Raw genomic sequence first — 25,026 nt, 5'->3', positions numbered from 1 at the left:
CCGAATGGGTGGTCAGTTCGGCCAGGTCCAATACCCACTGGCCCTTAGCCTATAGTAAGAAAATTCATTGGCTGGATGCACAGCCAGGATGGCTTAGTTATGAAGCAGGAGCCTGACTCTTTCCCACTCCGCTAGACCTGTAACTGCTGCTCCGCCTCGGGAGCTCCATCCTTAGCCGCGTAGCCCGGCGAAAGCGAACTCAGCTTTTGCAAACAGTAGGATCTCCACGTGTAGTGTAATCCAGCTAGCCTAGATCTGTACTCTGTAAATGCCAGCCCAGCAGTCGGGCGCAAGACGGTCACTAGGGCAGTGGCCCGGAGGTGTCAGGGATGCCCAGGCAATCTGGACCATTGGAACTCACCGCCGGCTGGAGCAGGAGGAAACCAAGGCAGTCCTTCCCAACGGCACCACCCACCCAGAACCAACAGGACGAGTCGCCCCTAGCAACAGCAGCCGGCAGCTTGCTCCGGACACGCTGATTGGCGGAACTCCAGGCGGCCGCGCCGTCACTTCCGGCAGCCGGAGGCAGCGGAGGAAGCCGAGGCGCGGCCATCTTGGGTCTGTGAGGCTCCTGAGGTGCCGGGGAGCGGCGGTGGCAGCCGGCAGGGCGAGGCCGGGCGGAAAGCGAGCGGGAGAAGGGAAAAGCAGCCGGGCGTGGGCGCCTCCTCCGCGGCCCCCTCCATGGTCGGCGCCTGCAGGCCGCGGCGGCCTGTCTTGCGCTTCATCTCCGCTGCCTCCTCCTGCGCCGCCGCCGCCGCTGCCGCCGCCTCCTCTTCAGGGGCTGCCGGCCGCGCCGTGTCGAGCCGCCGGGGCTGAGCTCCGCGGCGCCGCGGCTGCGAGCAGGCGAGAGGCGCCCCGAGGCTTGCGGCAGCCAGCCGGCCCGCTTCCACCGGGCTCCTCGCCGCGGCCGCCGGCGCTGGGGGAGAATGAGCCCCGGGGCCCGCGGGCGCACGGCCCGGGCCAGGCCGGAGATCTAGACTCCGGCAGGGGAGGGCAGGGCCCGGAGGCTCGCGGCCGCTGCTCGCCGGCCGCCCACAGCTGGGCGGTTTTGTTTTCGCCTTGGCGTTGTGCAGAATCAAAGCGCAGTAAGATGTCCACTAGGACCCCTTTGCCAACGGTGAATGAACGAGACACGGAGAACGTGAGTGGACCGCGCCGCAGGCAGGGGGGCAGACCCTCGGGGTGGCAGCAGCGGGGTGGGGATGCTCCGGGCCGGGGCGGCGGGGGGTCAAGGCGCAGCCCTGTCCTGCCGCGCGCGAGCGGTGCGGCCTGCGCGCGGTCCTTACGGTCCGCTGAGCATTACGGGTCCGTGCGCTGCCGCGGCCGGTGCGTGTTTGAACACGACTCTTCCTTTTACACCGGGCAGGTTAGCAAACAGCCTGCCTGTCCTTTAGGTGCAGAGTCATAGGGCCCGGTCGGGCCGAGTGGACCGTCCTTTAAGATGGGACTAAGTTTAATGACAGGCGCTAAAACTAAGAGCCCCATGGAGAGAGAGATCCCTGTGGGCCCCCTTAGTTCCCCGAACGCACCCGGGTAGTTGTGCGCCGGCTGCTTTTTTATCAAGGAGTAGCTTCCCGTCTTGCACATCTAAATCAGCTCGGAAGCAGTAGACTTGAGCGTTTTGAGACACAGATACGAAGCTGTGCGCTGTCCTGCTGCCCAGCTGAGGGACACCCACTGGGTTGGCTTTTCCTTCCGCTGCAGAGGTTGCCTCAGAGGAGCTCGGGCCAGGTCCAGTGTGCACACCCAGTACATCTATATAAAAGGATTTTGTTCGGAAGGACCTTCAGAAACCAACCAGCCAACCACCTGGAGCAGGATTGCTAGGGAGTGACAAACGTGTAGTAGAAGTTCTATTGAGGAAATGTTTGGCCTGCCCAAGTGTTTCTTGAACCCTTCTTCCCGCATCGGATTCCAAAGTGTCCTAGCCTAGCTTTTGTCCTCTGTAAAGCATTTAGCAACTAACTTGTAAAGAAACTTCACTGGCCTTTCATTATACGGAGCTATGAGGTAACTGCTGGCAAGAAAATTCCCTCTTTTTGGAAGAGCTTCTATGCTTCGGTGTTTTCATGCTTTGAAAATCATCCTGAGACATGGTGACCTAGTGGTATCAAATTCTTTTAATTTTGATCTTCAAGGTACCACTTGTGCTTGATAGCTAGTGGGTAAATTTAGTCTATTTACGTAGACGTTGGTCTGAGTCATCTCGGTAGTGTATTAATATAGTTGTATACGTTCTTCTATGTGAGATAGATTACAAAATTACCTAGACTGGACCTTTCACCTTTTCTTCCCCTTCCTTCCTTTCCACCGCCCTGGGCCCCTCACTCTTTTCGGTCCATAGTTCTTGCTGGGTTGCTTGGCCTAGCTCGCCGGAGCCTTCTGCCCATAACTGCCCATAACTGCCCCACTCATGAGAATGTGGTCATGTCCCACCAACCTTGAAGTTCAGAGACCTTATGTTCTTTTGAGGAAACTTATTGAGTCGATTGATCATCATATTCTTTAGTCACTCTAAAAAAGGAAGCAAGTAAATAGATTGATGGCTTCAATCATTGTTTTGTTTTTGTTTTTGTTTTTTTTTTTTAACTCAAAGTCAAAACTTTTTTTTTGTTTTGTTTTTTGAGATAGCTTTTCTCTGTGTAGCCTTGGCTGTCCTAGACTCGCTTTTGTAGACTAGGTTGGCCTTCTCAATCTGCCTGCCTCTGCCTCCTAACTGCTGAGATTAAAGGCATGCGCAACCAGGCCTGGCCTCAAAATCAAAACTTTAAGTAGAACCAAAGCATGGTTTTCGAAACTGAAATAAAAACCAAAAGACTGCATTTGAGTCTTCTTTCAATATGTGTACCACTTATCTGTTGTCCATCCATCCGTCCGTCCGTCTGTCTGTTTTTCTATCTATAGTCTCACTACGTAGCTCTGACTATCCTAGAATTCACTGTATAGACTAGTGACCTGCACCAGCCTGCCTCTGCCTTCTGCGTGCTGGTATTAAAGGCATGCTGCACCATGCCTGGCTTTAATAAGTATATTTCAAAAGGGGTGGGAGGACACGAGGAGAAGAAATTTATTTTTAGTCTGGATGCATGGTTTAGGTGGTATTTGTGATTATTATAGGCTAAAGTGGCTCATTCTTTACAATTCTTCCCCCTTTTTTTTCGAGACAAGGCTTCTCTGTAGTTCTGGCTGTTGTGGACTTACTTTGTAGACCAGGCTGGCCTTGAACTCACAGAAATCCACCTGCTTCTGCCTCCCTGAGTTCTGGTTTTATAGGTGTGTGCCACCATGCCCAGCAAAGTTACGTATCATTGCTAAAATCAAGAGGTTTGTGGCATATCCAAACTGGTCACACTAATTCATCTTGCCATGCTCCCCTTATACTTTCTGCATATGCCTGATACGGAGATAGCTGCCACAATGTGGGGCCTGAGTCACTGTCACATCTCACGTTCAAGCACAGCCTGCCCTTACCTGTCATCACTGCACAACTTAACGTAGCCCTCTGAAGGTAGCATGAAGGTACAGCAGTGAATGTGTGATCTTGGCCTCTTGAGAAGCTCTTGTTAGTCTGGCTTGCAGAGACACAACATCAGCACTTTAAGTGGACAATCTGATGAGCCTGACCGATAGTGCAGTCTTGTAGGCACCACCACAGTCAAGACAGAGAACATGCTGGGCGTGGTGGCCCACGCATTTAGTCCCAGCACTGGGAGGCAGAGGCAGGCGGTTCGCTGTGAGTTCAAGGCCAGCCTGGTCTACAAGAAGAGTCTAGGACAGGCAGTGTGACACAAAGAAACCCTGTCTCAAAAAACAAAACTAAACAAAACAAAAATAAAACAGCAAGTAAATAATGTACATGTCTAGAGCTGTTAATAAGCAAACCTCTGCCTCCAGTCCTCTACCAAATAGTCCAGGCTTACAAAGTGTCAAACGCTTTGAAATCTTTATTCAAATCAACTACAGAACAAAAAGTTGATAGATAAAGTATCTTTTAAAAGCCTTGTATTTTGGGGCTGGAGAGATGGCTAAATGGTTAAGATGGCTGAGTCCCAGCACCCACAATGGGTCTCATAACCCCCTGAAATTCCAGTTGCAGGAAGTTAGATACACCTTCTGGCCCTAGACAGTTAACTAGTTTTTCTGAGCTTTGATGAACTTTTATTACGCATAAAGGTGAATAGTAACATGTGAACAGAGTAGTAGATAAGGAGGAAAACTTCTTTTTGCAAATCATGTTTCTTTATTTATATTTACACTGCAGATAAAAGCCAGAGCTTCCACCCTCCCTCCCTTTTTTTTTTCCCCCACCCTCTCCTGCCCATGATGGCCTTCACCTTGTTGGACTCACTTTGTAGACCAGAATGGATGAGTTTGAGGCCAACCTCAGCTACATTGTAAAACTGTCGTAAGTTGTTTTTTTTTTTTTCCAGAGCTGAGGACCAAACCCAGGACCTTGCGCTTGCTAGGCAAGCGCTCTACCACTGAGCTAAATCCCCAACCCCCGTAAATTTTGTTTTAAACATAGGTTTTATGGCCTCACTTACCAAAAAAAGGTAAAGATAAAGGGATAGAAATGAGACTAGTGTTTGCTACGGGCCTAGGGAAATGAAAGGAAGGGCTATCAAGGGCCATCTGGGAGATAGAAATAGTCTTTATCTTTTTTTGTTTATTTTTTGTTGTTGTTTTCAAGACAGAGTTTCTCTAGTGTCTAGTCTCTGGCCGTCCTGGACTCTTCTTGTAGACCAGGCTGGCCTTGAACTCACAGCGAACCGCCTGCCTCTGCCTCCCAGTGCTGAGACTAAATGCGTGGGCCACCACGCCCAGCATGTTCTCTGTCTTGACTGTGGTAGTGCCTACAAGACTGCACTATCGGTCAGGCTCATCAGATTGTCCACTTAAAGTGCTGATGTTGTGTCTCTGCAAGCCAGACTAACAAGAGCTTCTCAAGAGGCCGAGATCGCACATTCACTGCTGTACCTTCATGCTACCTTCAGAGGGCTACGTTAAGTTGTGCAGTGATGACAAGTAAGGGCAGGCTGTGCTTGAACGTGAGATGTGACAGTGACTTAGGCCCCACACTGTGGCAGCTATCTCCGTATTTCCAAGCCGGGCTTTACTTGTTGTTTTATTTATTTCTCCATGGCAGCAGTTCTCTACCTGAGGCTTGTGACCCCTTTGGCTAAGCTCTGTCTCCATAAATATTTACGTTATGATCTGTAACAGTAGCAACAAAAATAATTTACAAAAACAATTTTATTGTGGAGTTACCACCACATGAAAAACTGTATTAAACTGTTAGGAAGGTTGACAACCATGGCTCTATGGGCCTGTTCAGGAATTTGCTGTATAGACCAGGCTGGCCTAGAACTCACAGTGATCTTACTGTCTCAGCCTTACAAATGCTTAAGGTGTGCACCACCGCGCTTTTTTATCACATAGCTAGAGCAGGTATTTAAAAGTTAGTGCAGAGGGGTCAGAATTGCTGATGTGTGTGAAATAAACTAAGGGTGGTATTGTCTAGCCAGCTGCTGATTGGGTGAGAGTGAATTAACCTGTTGAACAAATTGGAATGCTTACTGAGTATGAAGCTGTGCCCCAGAGGATGTGGTGTTCACCAGACAACCAGATTGTTCTTGTTCTTTAGGACTTGCTTGTCCAGCAGAACAAAGTACTCGGGGCTTTGGAACTAGCCTGTGCTGTCTAACCTGAGCGAACATCCCTAGAGGGCTGCTGTTGCCGAGTACTTAGCTCACCTTCAACCAGGCTCCACGACAGTGGTGCAGCACACTTAGGCTCACGCTTCAGAAGTCAGTGCCGTGATGTTTGGCTTGCTGACTAGGCTACAGTTTAGATTGTCCAGGTTCCTAGAAGAGATTTTTACTATATATAATGGGGTTTTCAGATAACATGAGTTATTTTGTTTTTGAGACAGGGCTCACCATGAAGTCTTAGATGCTTGGACTGTCTGCTTAAGTCATCTAGCCCCAAATGCTCTGTGAGTTTTCAGTAAATGACTTTAAAAGAAGGTGTGGCTGAATAACAGGAATAGTTACTACTTGTTCTTACTTCATTATATTCAGGCAACAGTACAAAGTAGTTTATATAGCATCTCATTTAACTATGTACCATGTGGCAGCTGGGCATGGTGGCCACGCATTTAATCCCAGCACTTGGGAAGCAGAGGCAGGCGGGTCACTGTGAGTTTGAGGCCAGCCTGGTCTACAAAGTGAGTCTAGGACAGCCAAGGCTACACAGAAAGACCCTGTCTTGAAAAAAATAAAAATGAAAAATAAATATGTACCATGTGGGGCTGGAAAAATACTTTAGTGGGTAAGAAGAGCACTGGCTGTACATCCAGAGGGCCCAGGTTCCGTTCTGTTACCTACATGGTATAAATCCAGTTCCGGGGGATCCAACAATCTTTTTTGGATTCCTTGGGTACCAGGTGTATATGTGATTCATACACATATATGCGGGCAAACACCTATACACATAAAATAACTTTTAAAATATCTAGCATGGTGGCACATGCCTTTAATCCCAGCACGCGGGAGGCAGAGGCAGGCGGGTCACTGTGAGTTTGAGGCCAGCCTGCTCTACAAAGCGAGTCCAGGACAGCCAGGACTACACAGAAAAACCCTGTCTCGAAAAACAAAAAGCAAAACAAAACAAAACAAAAAATAGCATGAGCTGGGCATGATGGTACATGCTTGCAGTTCCATCAGACTGGGTTGTCTGATGGCCAGTCAACTTGAGGCCAACCTCAAAGTTAAAATTTTTTTTTTTTTTTTTTTTTTTTGGCCAGGGTTTCTCTATGTAGTCTTGGCTGTCCTGGATTCATTTTGTAGAACAGGCTGGCCTCAAATTCACAGAGATCTGCCTGCCTCTGCATTGCCAAGTGGGGAGATTAAAGGCGTGAGCCACTGAGCCTGGTAAAGTTAAATTTTTTGTTTTGATTTTTTGGTTTTTCAAGACAGGGTTTCTCCATGTAGCCTTGGCTGTCCTGGACCCGGTTTGTAGACCAGGCTGGCCTCGAACTCACAGCAATCCACCTGCCTCTGCCTCCTGAGTGCTGGGATTATAGGCGTGCGCCACCACGCCCAGCTAAGTTAAATTTTTTAAAAATGATATTTAGTCATTTACTTGAAAAAATTATTTTGTACGTGCATAACCATGGAAGTCAACTTTTTCCTGGGTCTTCTGGAAGAGCAGTGCTCTTCAATCAGCAGTTCTCAACCAATGCGTCTGAGACCGGGTTGTCAAACTTGTATGTCCATAATATATTTACATTACTATTTATAACAGTAGCAAAACTACAGTTATGAAGTAGCAACAAAAATAGTTTTATGGTTGGGGGTGACCACAACATGAGGAGCTATATTAAAGGGTCACAGCATTAAGAGGATTGAGAACCACTGCCTTAGAGACTTACACCTGCCAGGTGTGGTGGTGCACGCCTTTAATCCCAGCATTTGGGAGGCAGAGGCAGGTGGATCTTTGTGACTTAGAAGCCAGCCTGGTCTCGTGAACGAGTTCCAGGACAGATAGAGCCTGTCTTGGGGCGGGGGGGGGGGGGGGGGGGAAGAGGAGAGGGACACACACACACACACACACACACATGCTGACTTATACCCAGTGAGCTAGGTAATCCCAGCACTTGAGAGGCAGAGGATCCAGGCTGGGTGGGATGAAGTCAAGAACAACCTGGCTGTATACTAAGACCCTGTCTGTCTCTGTCTCTACACAGAGAAAGTTGGAGGATTGGCCCCCGTGACTAAGAGCACCCAGCACTGGGAGGCAGAGACAGGTGGATCTCCGAGTTTGAGGCCAGCCTGGTCTACAAAGCAAGTCCAGGGCAGCCAAGGCTACACAGAGAAACCCCGTCTTCAAAATGAAAAAACAAACAAACAAAAACTACACACACACACACACACAAACAAACAACCATAAAAAGAGCGCGTGCTGCTTCTTCCAGAGTGCTTGGGTTCCACCCCCAGTGCCCACAAGATGACTTGCAACCATCCATAACTCTAGGTCTAGGGTATTTGGTGCTCTTTTCTGACTTATTCATGCACCAGGCATGCAAGTGGTGCACATACATACATTCAGGCAAAACATTCATATATAAAAATAAATCTTTTTTTAATATCCAAAATGTGTTTATTGGGGTGGTTTCCCCCTCATCTTGAATTAGGTACTTTCAGTGCTGCTTCCTCCTGAAGGAACATCCTTCTGTCAGCCTTGCTTTTCCTCCTGTAGGCTGACAAAGAACAGTGGAGCAGCCAACACACAAGACTGCCGCTTGTGCATGGCTAAAGACCGAGGTGATTTTATAGCAGCAGCCTGGGCACTTCACATCCATAAAGTAGAAATTGGGGCTCTGTCCCAGGTGCTTTTTCTTGTGTTTCCTCTTCTCCTCTTCTGGAGAGGGATGAAGGAGATCCTTTGTGAGAGGCATGTTCTCATAGGGAGGTCGTCACCGCTGGAAAGGCAATAATTCTTTTTTTTTTAAAAGGTTCTGGATTTTATTATTCTAAGTTATAACCAAATTTTAGCTCTAGAGTTTGTCCCTAGCTAGAAGTAAGAGCCAGGGTGTGCAGATCCTCCTGACTTGTATCACACCTATTTTGCAATTTCACATTAAACTTGAACAAAGACTAAATCTGCCTAGAATGTTTTCATGTCCATTTGACAGAAATTAAAGCATACACTTGAGGACTTGGGTTTAGCTCCCAGGACCCACGTGATGGCTCACAACCATCTGTAACTCCATTTGGAGGATCTGATGCCCTCTTTTGGCCTCCAAGGGTATCAGGCACATATTTGGTTCACATATATACATGTAGGGAGAATATCCATACATATAAAATAAAATTTAAAAATAAAAAGAATACACGTGAAGGGCTGGAGAGATGGCTCAGAGGTTAAAGAGCACTGCTTGCTTTTCCAGAGGTCCTGAGTTCAATTCCCATAACCACATGGTGGCTCACAACCATCTATAATGAGATATGATGCCCTCTTCTGGTGTACAGGCACACGCAACACTTAAAACACACACACACACACACACACACACACACACACACGTATATATATATAACATATATATGTATGTATAACACACACACACATACATATATTACACTTGAAGCATTTGAGAGCCTGAGACAAGTGTTTGTTCCATATTTAGGAACAACGTAGGCTATGAGTTTGAAGTGAGCCTAGGCCCCACTGTGAGATACTCGGTCTGTCCTATCTCCATGTGTGTCTTTTTTGGAGTTGATATGCCAACCTAAACATGCTTACATCTGACCTACTGACCTATATGTGCCCTCCTTTAGGAGTAGGGAGAGCAGACATTCACTCAGTGAGACTTTTCACTTTTAGCAGTGAAAAAGGAAAAGTGCCTTTTTTTTTTCTTTTTTTAAAGATTTACTTATTTATACAGTATTCTGCCTGCATGTACATCTGCACGCCAGAAGAGGGCACCGGATCCTATTATAGATAGTTCTGAGCCACCATGTGGTTGCTGGGAATTGAACTCAGGACCTTTGGAAGAGCAGCCAGTGCTCTTAACCTCTGAGCCATCTCTCCAGCCCTAATTCAGATTTTTGGTTTGTTTTTTTTTTTTGTCTGTTTGTTTGGTTTGGTTTTTGTTTTTTGGTTTTTTTCCAGACAGGGTTTCTCTGTGTATCCTTGGGGCTGTCCTGGACTCAGTTTGTAGACCAGGCTGGCCTCATACTCAACAGTGATCCGCCAGCCTCTACCTCCCAACTAGTTTAGATTCTTAACAGTTATGTGTCACTGCTGATATAGTTCTCCTTTCAACTATAGTCACACAATTTCCCAAGTTAATAGTATAAAACAAAGATTGAGAGAGAGTGAGAGTGTGTCTCTGTGTGTGTGTGTGTGTGTGTGTGTGTGTGTGTGTGTGTGTGTATTGTATGTGTATGGGTGTTTTACCTGCATGTGTGTCTGTGCAGGCCTGAAGAGAGTGTTAGATCCCCAGGAACCAGAGTTACAGACAGTTGTGAGACATGTGGTTGCTGGGAATTGAATTTAATTCTTTGGAAGAACAGTCAGTGTTAACCACTGAGCCATCTTTCCAGCCCTATGAAGCATTCTGTTATGTTTAGATTGTTGTGGAAAAAAACCTGATAGAGATGGCTTATCTCTGCTATGCCTGAGGCTATGCATGGGCTCTTGAAGGCTGGGGTTGACCAACTAGGGTGAAAGGTCCACATTCCACCAGCATTTTGACAGGCATGGTTAGAAGAACGAGTGCTCACCTGGGGCTCTTGGCAAGAGCAGCTACAGTAAGTAGGCTTTGGTGAGGTCATACTTTGATATTTGTTAACTGTGTTTCTTTCACGGTGGCTCATTGTTTCAGCCAGCCTTTTATAACAGTCTCAGAAGTCACTGTTGCTGCCAGTCTATCTTGCCAAAAGCAGCCTAGACACTCAGATTTCAAGAGGAGTGTGAACCTTAACCAGGAGGTATGTGAAACTTTTGAGTTTTTTGTACACAGGGTTTTTCTGTTATCTTTTTGGCTGTCCTGGGCTCCCTTTGTAGACCAGGTTGGCCTGGAACTCACTTAATCCGCCTTCCTCTGCCTCCAAAGTGCTGGGATTAACATTTCACAGGCTGGAGAGATGGCTCAAAGGTGAAGAGCAGTGGCTATTCTTCTGAGAGGACCTGGGTTCAAGTCTCAGCACTCATGTGACAGCTCACAACTATAACTCTTGTTTCAAGGGATCTGATACCGTCAGGCAGACAGACACATGCAGACAAAACACCAATGTACATAAAATAAAAAACAAATAAATTAGCCAGGTGTGGTGATGCACACCTTTAATTCTAGCATTTGGGAGGAAGAGGCAGGCAATCGCTGAGTTTGAGGCCAGCCTGGTCTACTAAGTGAGTCCAGTACAGCCAGGCTAAAAACAGAGAAACCTTGTCTTAAAAAAAAAAAAAAATCACACCACTTCCTTGTGTGTGGTGGTGCTGGTGATTAAGCTTTGGCCTAGACTTGGTAGCAAGTATTCTACTGAGCCAGACCCCACATTTCCTTCAGAGTGATTACTTCCTTTTTTGTTGTTTTGTTTTCAAGACAGGGTCTCTGTGTAATAGCCCGGCTGTCTTGGACTCAACGTTGTAGACCAGGCTGGCCTTGAACTCACAGAGATCGGCCTGTCTCTGCATCCCAAGTGCTGGGATTACAGGCATGCACCACTACAGCTCGGCTCAGATCTGTCTATCTGTCTCTCTTTCTTGTGTTCTGCTTTCTTTCTTTCTTCTTTTTTGTTTTTTGTTTTTTGAGACAGGGTTTCTCTGTGTAACAGTCCTGGCTGTCCTGGACTCCCTTTATAGACCAGGTGGGTCTCGAACTCTGTCCTGAACTCCCTTTGTAGACCAGGCTGGCCTCGAACTCAGAGATCCACTTGCCTCTGCCTCCCAAGTGGTGGGATTAAAGGAGTGTGCCACCACGCCTAGCTTTGTGCTCTGTTTTCATGCACACCAGGGCCTCTGCTAGAGCAGCGAGTGCTCTTAACCGCTGAACTATCTCTCCAGTGCCTCAGACTGATTTCTTCTTTCTTTCTTTCTTTCTTTCTTTCTTTCTTTCTTTCTTTTTCTTTCTTTCCTCCCCAAGACACAGTTTCTCTGTATAGCCTTAGCTGTTCTGGACTTGCTTTGTAGACCAGTAATCTGCCTGCCTCTTGCTTCCAGAGTGTGTGCACCACCACACCTGGCCAGACTGATTTCTTAAAGAGTGGATGAAGCCTGGGCATGCTTGGGAGGCATCACTGTGAGTTCAGGGCCAACCTGGTCTACCAAGTGAGGTCAGGACAGCCAAGGCTACACAGAGAAGACCTGTTTCGGGGGGAGAAAAAGTGGAGCGATGGAGAAAGAAGGATGGACACGTACCCGAGGCTGTGATTGAGGAAAGGCTGGGTGGAAAAGGTCCGAGCCTCAGTGCAGGAAAAGTTTAGTGTTAGAGACATAAGCAGGTCTTCAATGTGGTAATCCTTATTTATATATTAAAAAAAGCGTGCCAGGCAGTGGTGGCACACGCCTTTAATCCCAGCCCTTGGGAGGCAGAGACAGGTGATCACTGTGAGTTGGAGACCAGCCTAGTCTACAACGGAATTTCAGGACAGCCAAGGCTACACAGAGAAACCGTGTCTCAAAGAGTAACATCATCTACCCCTCATTGCTGCTATGATTAAAGTAAAATGCCTATGAAGTATTTTCTTTCTTTTTTTTTTCTTTAAAGGCTGGCCACTAACCTGTTTTTAGACAGACTCAATTTTAAAATTTTTTTTATTTATTATGTATACAGTATGCATCCAATCACATTATGGCTGGTTGTGAGCCATCATGTGGTTGCTGGGAATTGAACTCAGGACCTCTGCAAGAGCAGTCAGTGCCCTTAACCACTGAGCCATCTCTCCAGCCCCCTATGAAGTGTTTTTCAAAGTCCATTCCAGCCAGTAGGGCTTCTTTAAATGTTGATTCTACCTTAAGATAACTTTTGTAGCTTTTCTGGATAAAGAATTTCTGTGCAAAAACTGAATAATGCAAAACCATTGATTTCGGAGTCAGACATTTATTATCGTCATCATTATTACTTACTACTCTATTTTGCCATGCTGAGAATTGAACTAGGGCCTCACTTGTGCTAGGCAAGTATCTGTTCTCTTTGTATATCTAACTGTTCACCTATATAAACAATATCCCACCAGACAGGTCAGCTTGGCCATTTGTTTATTTAGCAATTTGATAACTCTTGTGTACAGAGTCCTGTGTACTGATAGTAGAGACTCTTGAGCTCCTCAGTAGAGTTCACAATGAAGCCCTGGGGAGAGAGGGGCAGGTGTGGCAGAAGGACAGTCTAGTGAACTGACTGAAGATAAGACATTGCTCCCAGCACTCTGGAGGAAGAAGCAGAGGCAGGCGGGTCTCTCTCCAGCCTGGTCTACAAAGTGAGTCTAGGACAGCCAAGGCTACACAGAGAAACCCTGTCTGGAGAAACCAAAACAACAACAGCAACAACAGAAAGGGATAAGACATTGCTATCACAAAGGGTGGGGGTGCATGCCTTCGCTCGCAATTTGGGGCCTGCATAGGGAGGGGGGATTCCAGACTAGCCAAGGTTACAGACTAAGTGGATAGAGACCCTGTCTCAGAAAACCAGGGTAGGGGTGTGTCAGGGATCTGAAGCTGTGTTTTCAGTATTAATGGCATGTGAAGTGAGAGGCATAGGAGGTGAAACAAGCAGATTGAGCTAGAGCCTTGCTCTCTGGCTTTGGTGTGTGAGGAGCTGAAGAGGCTGTATTTGGAGAGGGCTGAGATATGGGCTCTTACCAAATATTCTTGCAACGACGGTAGAAATGGGTAAGTGATTGAAATGGAGAAGTGGTCGGGAGACTGAAGATGAGGCCCAGATTGACTTAAAAATGAGGGGAGATAGAGAGGTAGGAGCAATGGATGACTCTAAACTTCTCTGAACAAGAGAGATTTACAACTGAAAAAAAGCAAGATTAGGGTTTAGGGAAAGTTTCATTTCTCTACAACAGACAATCTTAACGGAATGACTGATGCCAACAGTTTTTGTGTTTTTTTTTTTTTTTTTTTTTTTTTGGTTTTTCGAGACAGCGTTTCTCTGTGTAGCCTTGACTGTCCTGGACTCACTTTGTAGACCAGGTTGGCCTCGAACTCACAGCAATCCGCCTGCCTCTGCCTCCCAAGTGCTGGGATTAAAGGCGTGCACCACCACGCCCGGCAATGCCAACAGTTTTTGTTGTTGTTGGGCTTTGGGGCTTTTGTTGAGTTTGTTACTGCTTTTGACTCACTATGGAGCCCAAGCTGGCTGCTTCTCCTCCCCAGCCTTATTGGTGCTCAGACACGTGCTACTATACCAAGCTTTGGACTGCAGTTCTGTGGTTTTTATTTTTTGAGACAGGGCTTCTCTGTGTAGTCCTGGCTGTCCTGGACTCTTGTAGATCAGGCTGGCCTTGAATTCACAGAGGTCCGCCTGCCTCTGCCTCCCTGAGTGCTGGAATTACAGTATGTGCCACTGCGCCTGACAGAGTTTTGTGACTTATTTATATATTTTTATTCTGCGTGTTTATTTCTTGGGTAGCTTGGTGCATGTGCTATGGTGTGTAAATGGAGGTCAGAGGGTACTCTGCTGAAGATCCATCTCAGGTTTGGCAGGCTTGGCAGCAAGCACCTTTACTAGCTATGTCATCTGGCCCAGTCCTATGTGTTGTATTAGGAGCATCCTGCTCAATCTCTAAAAATGTTTCTGTCGTTGCCAAGTGTTCCCTGTGGATGTAAAATTCCCTTCCCCCTAGTTGAGTTCCAGAGCCTTTCTGCCTTTGTCTCTCTGTCTGTCTCTCTCTCTCCCAGCCCCCATCCCAGGCAGGGTCTCTCTGTGTAGCCCTGGTTGTCCTGGACTTGCTTTGTAGACCAGGCGGGCCTGGAACTCACAGTGGTCCACCTGCTTCTGCTTCCCTAGTTCTGGGATTACAGGCGTGCTCAACTACACACAGCTTCCAGTGCCTTTCTAGTTTCCTTTATTGAAAGTCATTTGCCTAAGAGGTTTATATAAAGTCAATTTAATTTAAATATAGCTGACTTTCCAAGAACTACTTACTTAGTGAATTTATAACAGTTGGTCTTATAGCCGAGCGTGGTGGCACATGCCTTTAATCTCAGCACTTGGGAGGCTGAGGGGGCCGGATTGTTGTGAGTTCGGGGCCAGCCTGGTCTACATAGTGAGTCCAGGACAGCCAAGGCTACACAGAGAAACTCTGTCTCAAAAAAACTAAAAACAAAACAAAACAAAAAACCCAAACAGTTGGTCTTGAATAAGATTCTAAAAAAATTTTCTAGAGTTGAGTGGTGGTGCATGCCTTTAATCCCAGCACTCAGAAGGCAGAGGCAGAAGGATCTCTTGAGTTCCAGCCCAGCCTGGTGTACAGAGCTAGTTCTAGAACAACAGGGCTACACAGAAAAACTCTGTCTGGAAAAACAAAAAAAATCAACCAACCAACCAAAAAAACCTCAAGATGTATGCTTGTCTAGTTGCATCCTCTATCAATCTTTTTTTGTTTGTTTGTTTTTGAGATGGGTTTAATGTGTAGCTCTGGAACTCACTAGTCTGGTCTCAGATCTGGCCTATGTAGAGCCCACTTCTGCCTCTGAGTGCTGGGATTAAAGGCTTGTGCCACCATGCTACCTTTGTCTAGTCGGTCTCTCTCTCTCTCTCTCTCTCTCTCTCTCTCTCTCTCTCTCTCTCTCTCTCTCTCTGTCTCTATGTGTCTCTCTCTGTCTCTCTCTCTCTGTCTCTGTCTCTCTCTCTCTGTCTTTCCTTCCTTCCTTTAGTTTTTCGAGACAGGGTTTCTCTGTGTACCCTTGGTTAATCTGGCCTCTCTTTGTAGACCAGGCTGGCCTTGACCTCACAGTGATCCGCCTGCCTCTGCCTCCCAAGTGCTGGGATTAAAGACGTATGCCACCACGCCCCGCACTTTAGTTGATTTTTCATAGAAGGATGCTAAATATTTTTAAAGGGTTGTAAGAAAACTAAGGGGCTCATGGCTAACATCTCTTCTCTCACTCAGCATCTTTTGGTCATGACCTTCCACTCTCCTGTGTTCTCTACATTTTTTCCTTCTTACCCCCTGCCCTTCTTTTAATGCTGTGACAGAATCCAGGGCCTTGTACACGCTAAGCAAGCACCCTAATTCCTGGCCCTTCTATCTTTTTTAGTTGATTAGATTTTAAAATCTGGTTATTAGCTGGATGGTGGTGGTACACGCCTTTAATCCCAGCACTTGGGAGACAGAGGCAGCCTGGTCTACAAAGGGAGTCCAGGACAGTCAAGGCTACACAGAGAAACCCTGTCTCAGGAAAAAAAAAATCTGGTTATTATTTTTCTACAAGTTTGTATTTATGGCTAATACTTTATAAATTCAATATATTAATATCAGTCTCTTCTGAACATGGCTGTTTTCCTAATTTGTCAGTCAGCAACTTTTTTGGGGGCGGGAAGATGGCCTCTCTTTATGTAGACCAGGCTGTCCTGGAAATCTGTATAGAGCAGGCTGGTCTTGAACTCATAGAGATCTGCCTGCCTCTGCCTTCCAAGTGCTGGAAATAAAGGTGGGCACCACCACTGCTCAGTTTAGGCATCAGTTTCCCCCCAAGACAGGGTTTCTCTGTGTGGCCTTGGTTGTCCTGGGCTCGCTTTGTAGACCAGGCTGGCTTCAAACTCAGAGGCCTACCTGTCTCTTCCTCCCAGAGTGCTGGGATTACAGGTGTGCGCTACCGCACCTGGCTAGACATCAGCTTTTATGAATAATGGCCTCAGATATGCAGAAATGCAAGAGAGACTTGTTCATAGATGTCAAAATTCTGTATTTTAGCAATTTGATTTTGTTTTTTGTAATTTAATGATAAAGTTTGCTATGGTATCCTGGCTGGCCTACAATTTGAATATGTAGACCAGGTTGACATTGGATTTATGGCAGTGCTCTTCCTAGTTCTGGGATCATGCCTAGTGTCGAAGTGTTTGTTTTAGAAAGCCTTTGAGCTGGATATGGTGGTACATGTCACATAGTGATCCTCCTAAGGAGGGAAGCTGTGGTAGGAGATTCTAAACTTGAGACCAGTCTAGGTTATACAGTGAAAGCCTGCCTCAAGATGAATAAAAATACAAATATGGTTTTATTTATGCAGAGACAGAGACAAGCTGGCATGATCAGGAGGTTATAGCAAACCAAAAGCTACTATTTATTCTTTGAATTGTTTGCTTTCACATCCAACAGCCTAAAAAGATTCTTCAAAGTGACAGAACACCTGGTGACTGTGAACACAAGGGGAAGAGATGGAGAAATGGAAAAGACACAAAAGTCTAAACAAATACCAGCAATAAACTCTGAATAACTAAATGTACTACTAATGGTATTTGATCACTACTACCAGTTTTAGGCTGCTACTTTATTATTTTTTCAAAATTTATTTATCTTTATTTTATGTGCATTGGTGTTTAGCCTGCATGTATGTCTGTGTGAGGGTGTCAGTCAGCTCTTGGAATTACAGACATTAATGAGCAGCCATGTGGGTGCTGGGAATTGAACCCGTGTCCTCTGGAAGAGCACTCACTCTCAGCCATCTCTCTAGCCCTGTTACTTTATTTTTAAATGAGCTTAAAAAGTATAAGGTTGGCTAGGTGTAGTGGCGCACACCTTTAATCCCAGCCCTCAGGGAGGCAGAGGCAGGCAGATCTCTGTGAGTTGGAGGCCAGCCTGGTCTACAAAGAGAGTCCAGGACAGCCAGGGCTACACAGAGAAACCCTGTTTAAAAAAAAAGAAAAGAAAAGAAAGAAGAAAAAGAAAAGAAAAAGTATTAGGTTTTCTTATTCAAACATGCTTAGTTTTGGTTGACCCTATGTTGTAAAAGTACTGGTAACTTTTATTCTCCTTGCACAGTTGTTATCTGGGAGGCTTGTTGCCTCCTTCTGCTAACCTAGGCCTAGTCCTGGAAGCTTCTAGCCTCTATAAAATCTAATCTAGGCCCAGAATGTTTTAGCCTCTGAGACTTACTTCTTAATAAGCTCACCCTTCTTTCTGAGCTCTGGGCTGGCTGGTTCAACTCAGGTGTTCTGGCTCAAACTCTTATTTAATCTGGCTTCTCTCTCGGCTTGGTCTCAAACTAACTCAGCAATCTGCTTTAATCTTCTGTTCTGTGAGATGAAATGTCATATGTTTTTTAGGCTGATCTTGAGCTCCTGGGGACATGTGATCTTACTTCCTTACTCAGTTTCCCAAGTGCTTGTTGGTCCTTTCTAGGAAACCTGGTTTTTGCTTGCTTTGTGTTTCATTTTGTTTTGTTTTACTAGGCTGAGAGAGGAGATATCCAGTGCACATGGCATTACACAGACTCGCACATCCTGTCTGACTCCTATTTCCAGATGTACTAGATATTGCCAACTAGTGAGTCTTAAGGGCTGAGGGTTAAATAGTATATAATCAAGGGACCCCATTATCTTTTTAGCTGACTAGGAGTTCATCTTCATATGTATTAAAGACACTTTTCTCTGGAGCCAGAGATAGTTGGGCGAGTAGCTGAGATAGCATACTTCTCTTCCAGAGGACCTGACTTAGACCCAGCACCCGTACCAAGTGGCTCCCCACCAGCTGTAATTCCAGCTCCAGGGCATCCTCTTCTGGACTCCACGGACACTTATCCACACTTGCTCATATCCATACAGACACATACGTATATACATAATTTTAAAAGAAAAGTAAATCCTAAACTGAGCTCAATGGTGCTTGTGTTTAATCCCAGCACTTGGGGAGGCAGAGGCAGATGAGATCTCTGTGAGATTGATGTCAGCCTGGTCTACACAGTAAAGTTCTGTTTCCAGTGCCCCCCCTCCACCCCTGTGCCAGTAAATCTTAAAGATATTTTCTCTTTTTCGGTTTCTGAAAGATATGATTTTTATTTGTTCCTTTGGTTGTTGTTTGTATTGATGAAGTCTCAGGCCCACCATGGGCTGGGCCTTTGTAGCTGATGATAGCTTTGCCCCGCCCCCAACGTCCTGTTGTGTCTACTTCAAAAGTGCTGGAATTACAGGTTTACCCCAGAACACCTGCCTTGTCATCTGTTCATTTTGTTGTAGGTGGTTTTACTTTCTTTTCATTTAGATGGAATTTTTGGAAAGACAGAGGTAGATGTGGGCTTAATCTTTAACTAGAAGTGGGTTACATATTTATATGTGCCAATATATCTCTGAAATTTTGCTATTGCTGACTGATAGCACACTGAGATTGAGGATGATCTGGAGAAGTTGGTGCTAAGAAGGACTATGATGGCGTCTGTGCCAGGGAAGTCTGCCCAGCTGTCTCTGAACTTCATTTTCAGTTAGAACTCTTGTTAATAGAAGGCTCCACCTCTTCACTTGTAGGACACTTCATTTCATGTCACCAAAATATGATCATCTCCTTTGAGTGCTTAGGGCTACATTATTCGCCTTTAGTCACATGGTTATTAGGCATTTGAAATGTTTCTGATCTGACTTAAGATGTTCTGTAAATATGAACCAACTATCCCAAAAACTATTTGTATCTGTGCATGTATATGTGTGTGTGGGGAACACTTGCATCTCATTACATACGCACCTGTGTATGGGTGCTTGTAGACATCAGAGGTTAGTTAACATTCCTTGGGTCTCTTTAGATGCTGTCCACCATTTGTTTTTGTTTTAATATATATTTTTAATGATTTATTTTGATTTTCTTTTATGTTTTAATTTGTTCACTTTACATCCTGATTGTAGCCCCCCCCTCCCTCATCGTCTCCTGGTCCCACCCACCTCCCCTAACATCTGACCTCAGCCTATCAAGTCTGATCTCGTGTATCCTCTTCCTCTGTGGCTTGGCAAGGCTGCCCCTCCAGGGGGAAGTGATCCACAATTGGGCACCAGAGTCCATGTCAGAAGTCGTCCCTACTCCTCATATTATGGGGCCCACAAGAAGACTGTGCTGCCTATCTACTACATCTGAGCAGAGGGTCTAGGTCCTTACTGTGCATGGTCCTTGTTTGGTGCATCAGTCTCTCTAGCACCCCCCTCCTCTGCTCGGTTGTTTTAATATTTTTAACATTTATTGTAGGAGTGTATGTGCCACAGCAAACATGTGGAGGTCAGAGGACAATTTGTGGGGAATCAGTTTACCCCACTTACCTTCTGAGTCCCAGGTATTAAAGTCCTATCATCAGGCTTGGCAGCAGGCACCTTTACCTACTGAGACTTCTCACTGCTTAGACTGTGAGACCTGGAGTCTGCTGATAGCCTAGACTGCCTGTCCGTGAGGCCCTGAGGGAGCCTTGTTTCTGCCCCCTTAGCACTGGGATGACAGCCTGAACACAGTGCTTGTCTGTTTTGTGTGGGTTCTCGGTTTCAGCTCAGGATCTTATGGCTGCACAGCAAACCACGATACTGTGCTTTATCTCTTCAACCCTAAAGACAGTATTTAAAAAAAAAAAAGCCAGGCATGGCGGTGCATCCTTTAATGCCAGCATTCAGGAGGCAGTTTGAGGTGCACACCTTCAATTTTAGTACTCTGAGGCAGAGGCAGGTGGATCTCTTTGAGTTCTAGGCCCGCCTGGTCTACAAAGAGACTTCTAGGACAGCCAGGGCTATAACACAGAGAAACCCTGTCTTGAAAAACCAAAAAGAAAAAAGAAGAAAAAAAAAAAGATGATGATGATGATGGAGAAGAAGAAGGGGGAAAAAAACCAAGATTATTCTGGTATTACCTGCCTGTATTCCCAACACTAAAGAGTTTGAGACAAAGATCTGCAAGTTTGTGGCCAAACTGGGCCCAATGATGAATAGAGAGAGGTAGGAAGAAATGAAAAGGGGAGGGGGGAACAAAGATTAAATTCTAGGGGCTGGAGAGATGGCTCAGAGGTTAAGAGCACTGGCTGCTCTTCCAAAGGTCCCGAGTTCAATTCCCAGCAACCACACGGTAGCTCCCAACCATCTATAATGAGATCTGGTGGCCTCTTCTGGAGTACAGGCCTACATGCAAGCAGAACATTGTATACATAATAAATAAATAAATATTTTTTTAAAAAAATTAAATTCTAAAATTTCTCCATTAACTGTAATATTTGCTGGATTTGTTGTTGGAGGATGAAAACAGGAGGATCAGGAATTCCAAGTCATTCTTCAGTTACGTAGTGAGTTTGAAGCCAACTTGTTATCTGAGACCCAGTATCCAAAATAGAGAGAGAGAGAAATGAAAAGAAACAAGTTTATTTAGTACTCTACAAAGAGAACAGTGGGCAGCATGGCAGTGCCTGGGCTGTGGCGCTGTGATCTTTATCAAGTCAAGGAAGAGCCATTGTATATGTTTGGTTTTGAGATAGGGTGGTTGTCCTGGAACTCTGTAGACAAGGCTGGCCCTGAACGCAGAGATCTGCCTGCCTCTGTCTTCTCAGTGCTAGCATTAAAAGCATGTACTGCACCATTCTGGGCTAGAAAGGTTTATTCAATTATTTTAGTTTGCTAGTAGATTTTCTTTTTAGTCATAAATTGTTCAGTTTTATGGAGTCCTTTTTCTGTAGTGGATAAAATAATGTCCTAGCTACTTACCCCCACCCCAAGGATTCTCTGTATAGCCCTGGCTGTCCTAGAACTCCCTCTATAAACAAGGCTGGCCTCCAACTCAAAAGACGTACCTGCCTCCACCTCCTGAGTGCTGAGATAGGTAGGAAGCCACCCCAGGCTTCCTAGATGTTTTTAAAAGTAAAATTTGGAAGATAGCCACTTAATGGCACAATTTGGCTTTGTAGATTATTATTATTTTTAACATTTAGAAAACCTTCCCTAGCCAGGTGTGGTGGCGCACGCCTTTAATCCCAGCACTTAAGGGGCGGAGGCAGGCGGATCGCTGTGAGTTCGAGGCCAGACTGGTCTATAAAGTGAGTCTACACAGAGAAACCCTGTCTCGAGAAAAAAGAAAAGAAAAGAAAACCTTCCCTATAAGTTAAGGACATGGCTTATTTTCAAGATTAGACAAGATGTATAGTATATGTATTGTCTTACAGGGAAGAGACTACGGCCTTATTCAGGATGACTGGAAATTATGAAGTTATAGCATGGAGAGGCTAAAGAGATAGCTCAGAGGTTAAGAACACTTGCTGCTCTTGCAGAGGATTAACACCCAATAGCTCTCAAAACCACTGTAACTCTCATACCAGAGGTTCTGATGCCCTTGTTTGGCCTCTAGACCACTGCATGCATGCAGGCAAAATAATCATACACATTAAAAAAAAGCATCTTAAAAGAAGTTGTAGCGCTCTCTTCTTACTCTTCCGTCTTAGTCTCTCTCTCCTCTCTCTCTCTCTCTCTCTCTCTCTCTCTCTCTCTCTCTGTTTCTCTCCCCCCCTCCTCTGAGGCACCCCTCCCCCCTTTCCTTCTGTCCCCATGCTCATTTAATAAGCTCCTCTACAACATTAAAAAAAAAGTTGTAGCTTGTAAACCTTGGTGTCTTATTAGGGAGATACTGAGGTAGAACTCTTAAGTTCCGGGTTGTTTCTCTGCCCCATAAATATAAACACATAACAGTTTTGGAACCATATTTGTTAGGTTAAAATAAAATTTAAAACATATACACACATACATATACACATACCTACACTCTCCCCCCTCTCCAGACAGGGTTTTTTTGTGTATGCCTGGCTGTCCTGGACTCACAGAGGTCTGCCTGCTCCTGCCTCCCAAGTGCTGAGACTAAAGATGTGTGTCACCATGCCTAGCCCATACATACATACTTCTAAAGAATGTAATTGATAACATTTAGCTCTTTTAAAAAATTGTTTTATATGCTTGAAGGGTTTGCTGCACCATGTGTGTGACGAATGCATGTTTGTACACCATGTGTGTGACGAATGAGTGAGGAGGCTAGAAGAGGGCATCAAATTCCTTGGAATTATTGGAGGTTTTGAGCCAATGTATGAGTGCTTGGGATCTGCAGGAGAGACAGTACTCCGACCATCAAGCCACTTCTCCAGCCTTACGCATCAAAACCTTTAGGATTCAAGTGAAAGGCTTAATGTTTGTTTCTTTCACTAGGTGCTTCTCAAACTTGGCAGCACTGTTTGTCCTCTAACTTCTTTGTCTGTCTACATTATGTTTCAGCACACTTCCCATGGAGACGGGAGGCAAGAAGTCACCTCTCGCACCGGGCGCTCTGGAGCTCGGTGTAGAAACTCAATAGCTTCCTGTGCAGATGAACAGCCTCACATGGGAAACTACAGACTGTTGAAAACAATCGGCAAGGGGAACTTCGCAAAAGTGAAATTGGCAAGACACATCCTTACTGGCAGAGAGGTAAGTGCTTGGGCTTGCTTTTGCTGTGGTATGTGTTCAGTAAAAACTGGGGAGTTTTGCTTTTCTTCTGCTGTAAATACACCACGGGAGTGATCTAACTTGAAAAATGAGTAATGTTCTGTTCTTTTTTTTTTTTTTTTTTTTTTTTTTTTGGTTTTTCGAGACCGGGTTTCTCTGTGTAGCCTTGGCTGGCCTGGACTCACTTTGTAGACCAGGCTGGCCTCGAACTCACAGCGATCCGCCTGCCTCTGCCTCCCGAGTGCTGGGATTAAAGGCGTACGCCACCACGCCCGGCTTAATGTTCTGTTCTTCTTCAGTGGAAAAACCAATAAAATTGTCTTGAGTTGCATGCATGCATGTCTGTATATAAGCTCATGGAACGTGGAGATCAGTGGTTGTCTGTATTTTCAGGTTATCCCGTGGGTTCCCTCCTTTTCTGAGGATCTCTTTTAGCCCATGTGTGTTGGAAGGCGCATGCTTTCCCAGCTTCTGTAATATTGGGGGTTTCCTCTCTTGCGTTCCTTATCAAAGTACATGTAATGAAACCACAGAATTAACTTCCTCTTTGCTGCTTCTTGTGTGATGCAGTCTCTTCTGCTTTGACAACGTTTTCGTGTTTAGGTCTTGGCACCTGTTGTCTGACTGCCTGAAGAACTCTTCATTCTTTGTGTAGGGCTTACTTCTGGGAAGTATTGGCATATCCCTTTGCTCAGGCATTAATAATCCATAAAAATCCTAATACCTCCTTTTTGTTGTTGTTTTTTCTTTTTTTTTTTTTCTTTTTTTTTTTTTTTTTTTTGGTTTTTCGAGACAGGGTTTCTCTGTGTAGCCTTGGCTGTCCTGGACTCACTTTGTAGACCAGGCTGGCCTCAAACTCACAGTGATCCGCCTGCCTCTGCCTCCCGAGTGCTGGGATTAAAGGCGTGCGCCACCACGCCCGGCTTGTTGTTGTTTTTTCAAGACAGGGTTTCTCTGTGTAACCCTGGCTGTCCTGAACTCATAGAGATCAGCCTGCTTTTGACTTCCGAGTGCTGGGATTAAAGGCGTGTGCCACCACGCCCGGCTTGTGAATACTTTTAAAATCATTTATTTACTGTATACTTGCAGCTTCCCCCTTCCCCCTTTCTTTCATCAGGGTTTCTCTGTAGCCCTGGGCTATTCTAGAACTCTCTGCAGACCAGGCTGGCCTTAAGCTCAGGGATCTCACTGTACCTCCCTGAGTGCTGGGATTAAAGCCGTGTGCTGCCACACCCAGCTATGTATGTGGCGCACATGTTTCTTGCATGCTATTGTATTTCATTTTTTAAAACATTTATTTATTTATTACTATGTATATAGTGCTCTGCCTGCATGTACACCTGTAGGCCAGAAGAAGGCATCAGATCACAGTACAGATGGTTGTGAACCGCCATGTGGTTGCTGGGAATTGAACTCAGGACCATTGGAAGAGCAGGCGGCAGTCTTAACCACTGAGCCGTCTCTTCAGCCCACTATTGTATTTTATTAAGTTGTAATTAGAAATCTTTCTTATTTTTTTTTCTTGTATGTGTTTTACTAGTGTTTAACCTGCATGTATGTATGTGCTGCATTCATGTGCTTGGTGCACACAGAGGTCATAGGGTTTGGATCCTCTGGATCTTTTTTTTTTTTTTGGTTTTTCGAGACAGGGTTTCTATGTGTATCCTTGGCTGACCTGGACTCACTTTGTAGACCAGGCTGGCCTCGAACTCAAAGCAATCCGCCTGTGCCTGCCTCCCGAGTGCTGGGATTAAATCATCAAGTGCTTTTAACAGCTTAGTCATCTCTTCAGCCCTTTAAGTTTTATTTCGTAACCAGCTACTGTCATTGTTTTAGTTTGCGTCCACCATGGACTAAAAGGTTTGTCCTCACGTTCACTTGTTGAAGTTGTGGTCTATAGAGCGATTATGTTTGGTAGCAGCGTCTTCATAGACCTTATGTATCAACAATATTTGGGTTTTTGTAAACAGAGACAACAGAGTCATTTCTATCTACTATGTAAGGACGCAGACTGGAAGTGGAACAAAGCCCTCACCAGAACCGATCCTGCTGGCCCTTGAATTTTGAAACATCATCCTCTAAAACAGAAAAAAGTGAATTTC

General features: G+C 45.4%; 2 protein-coding genes across 8 annotated transcripts in view; one reads left to right on the top strand and one right to left on the bottom strand.

Moving 5' to 3' along the window:
• Positions 1-521: 521 nt before the first annotated feature.
• MARK3 (microtubule affinity regulating kinase 3) overlaps positions 522-25,026 on the top strand; it is an 88,820-nt gene continuing 64,315 nt past the window's right edge. For 3 of the 7 annotated variants that reach the window (XM_084791962.1, XM_084791961.1, XM_084791960.1), the window contains exons 1-2: positions 524-1,141; positions 22,715-22,906. In XM_084791962.1, coding sequence (XP_084648088.1) covers positions 1,091-1,141; positions 22,715-22,906 — 243 coding nt within the window. In that variant the 5' untranslated portion in view covers positions 524-1,090. Of the gene's footprint in view, positions 1,142-22,714; positions 22,907-25,026 lie in introns of all 7 variants that reach the window. The other 4 variants (XM_084791958.1, XM_084791956.1, XM_084791959.1 and 1 more) reach the window with 2 other exon arrangements.
• LOC311603132 (small ribosomal subunit protein eS27-like) lies at positions 7,601-13,590 on the bottom strand. The gene has a single exon (XM_084791998.1). The coding sequence runs from the start codon at positions 8,456-8,458 to the stop codon at positions 8,201-8,203; it is 258 nt and encodes an 85-aa protein (XP_084648124.1). The 5' UTR covers positions 8,459-13,590; the 3' UTR covers positions 7,601-8,200.

Source organism: Acomys minous (assembly GCF_964271855.1).
Source record: "Acomys minous genome assembly, chromosome: 8".
In the NCBI taxonomy this organism is placed as follows: domain Eukaryota; kingdom Metazoa; phylum Chordata; class Mammalia; order Rodentia; family Muridae; genus Acomys; species Acomys minous.
This window is presented reverse-complemented; position numbering and strand designations above follow the sequence as displayed.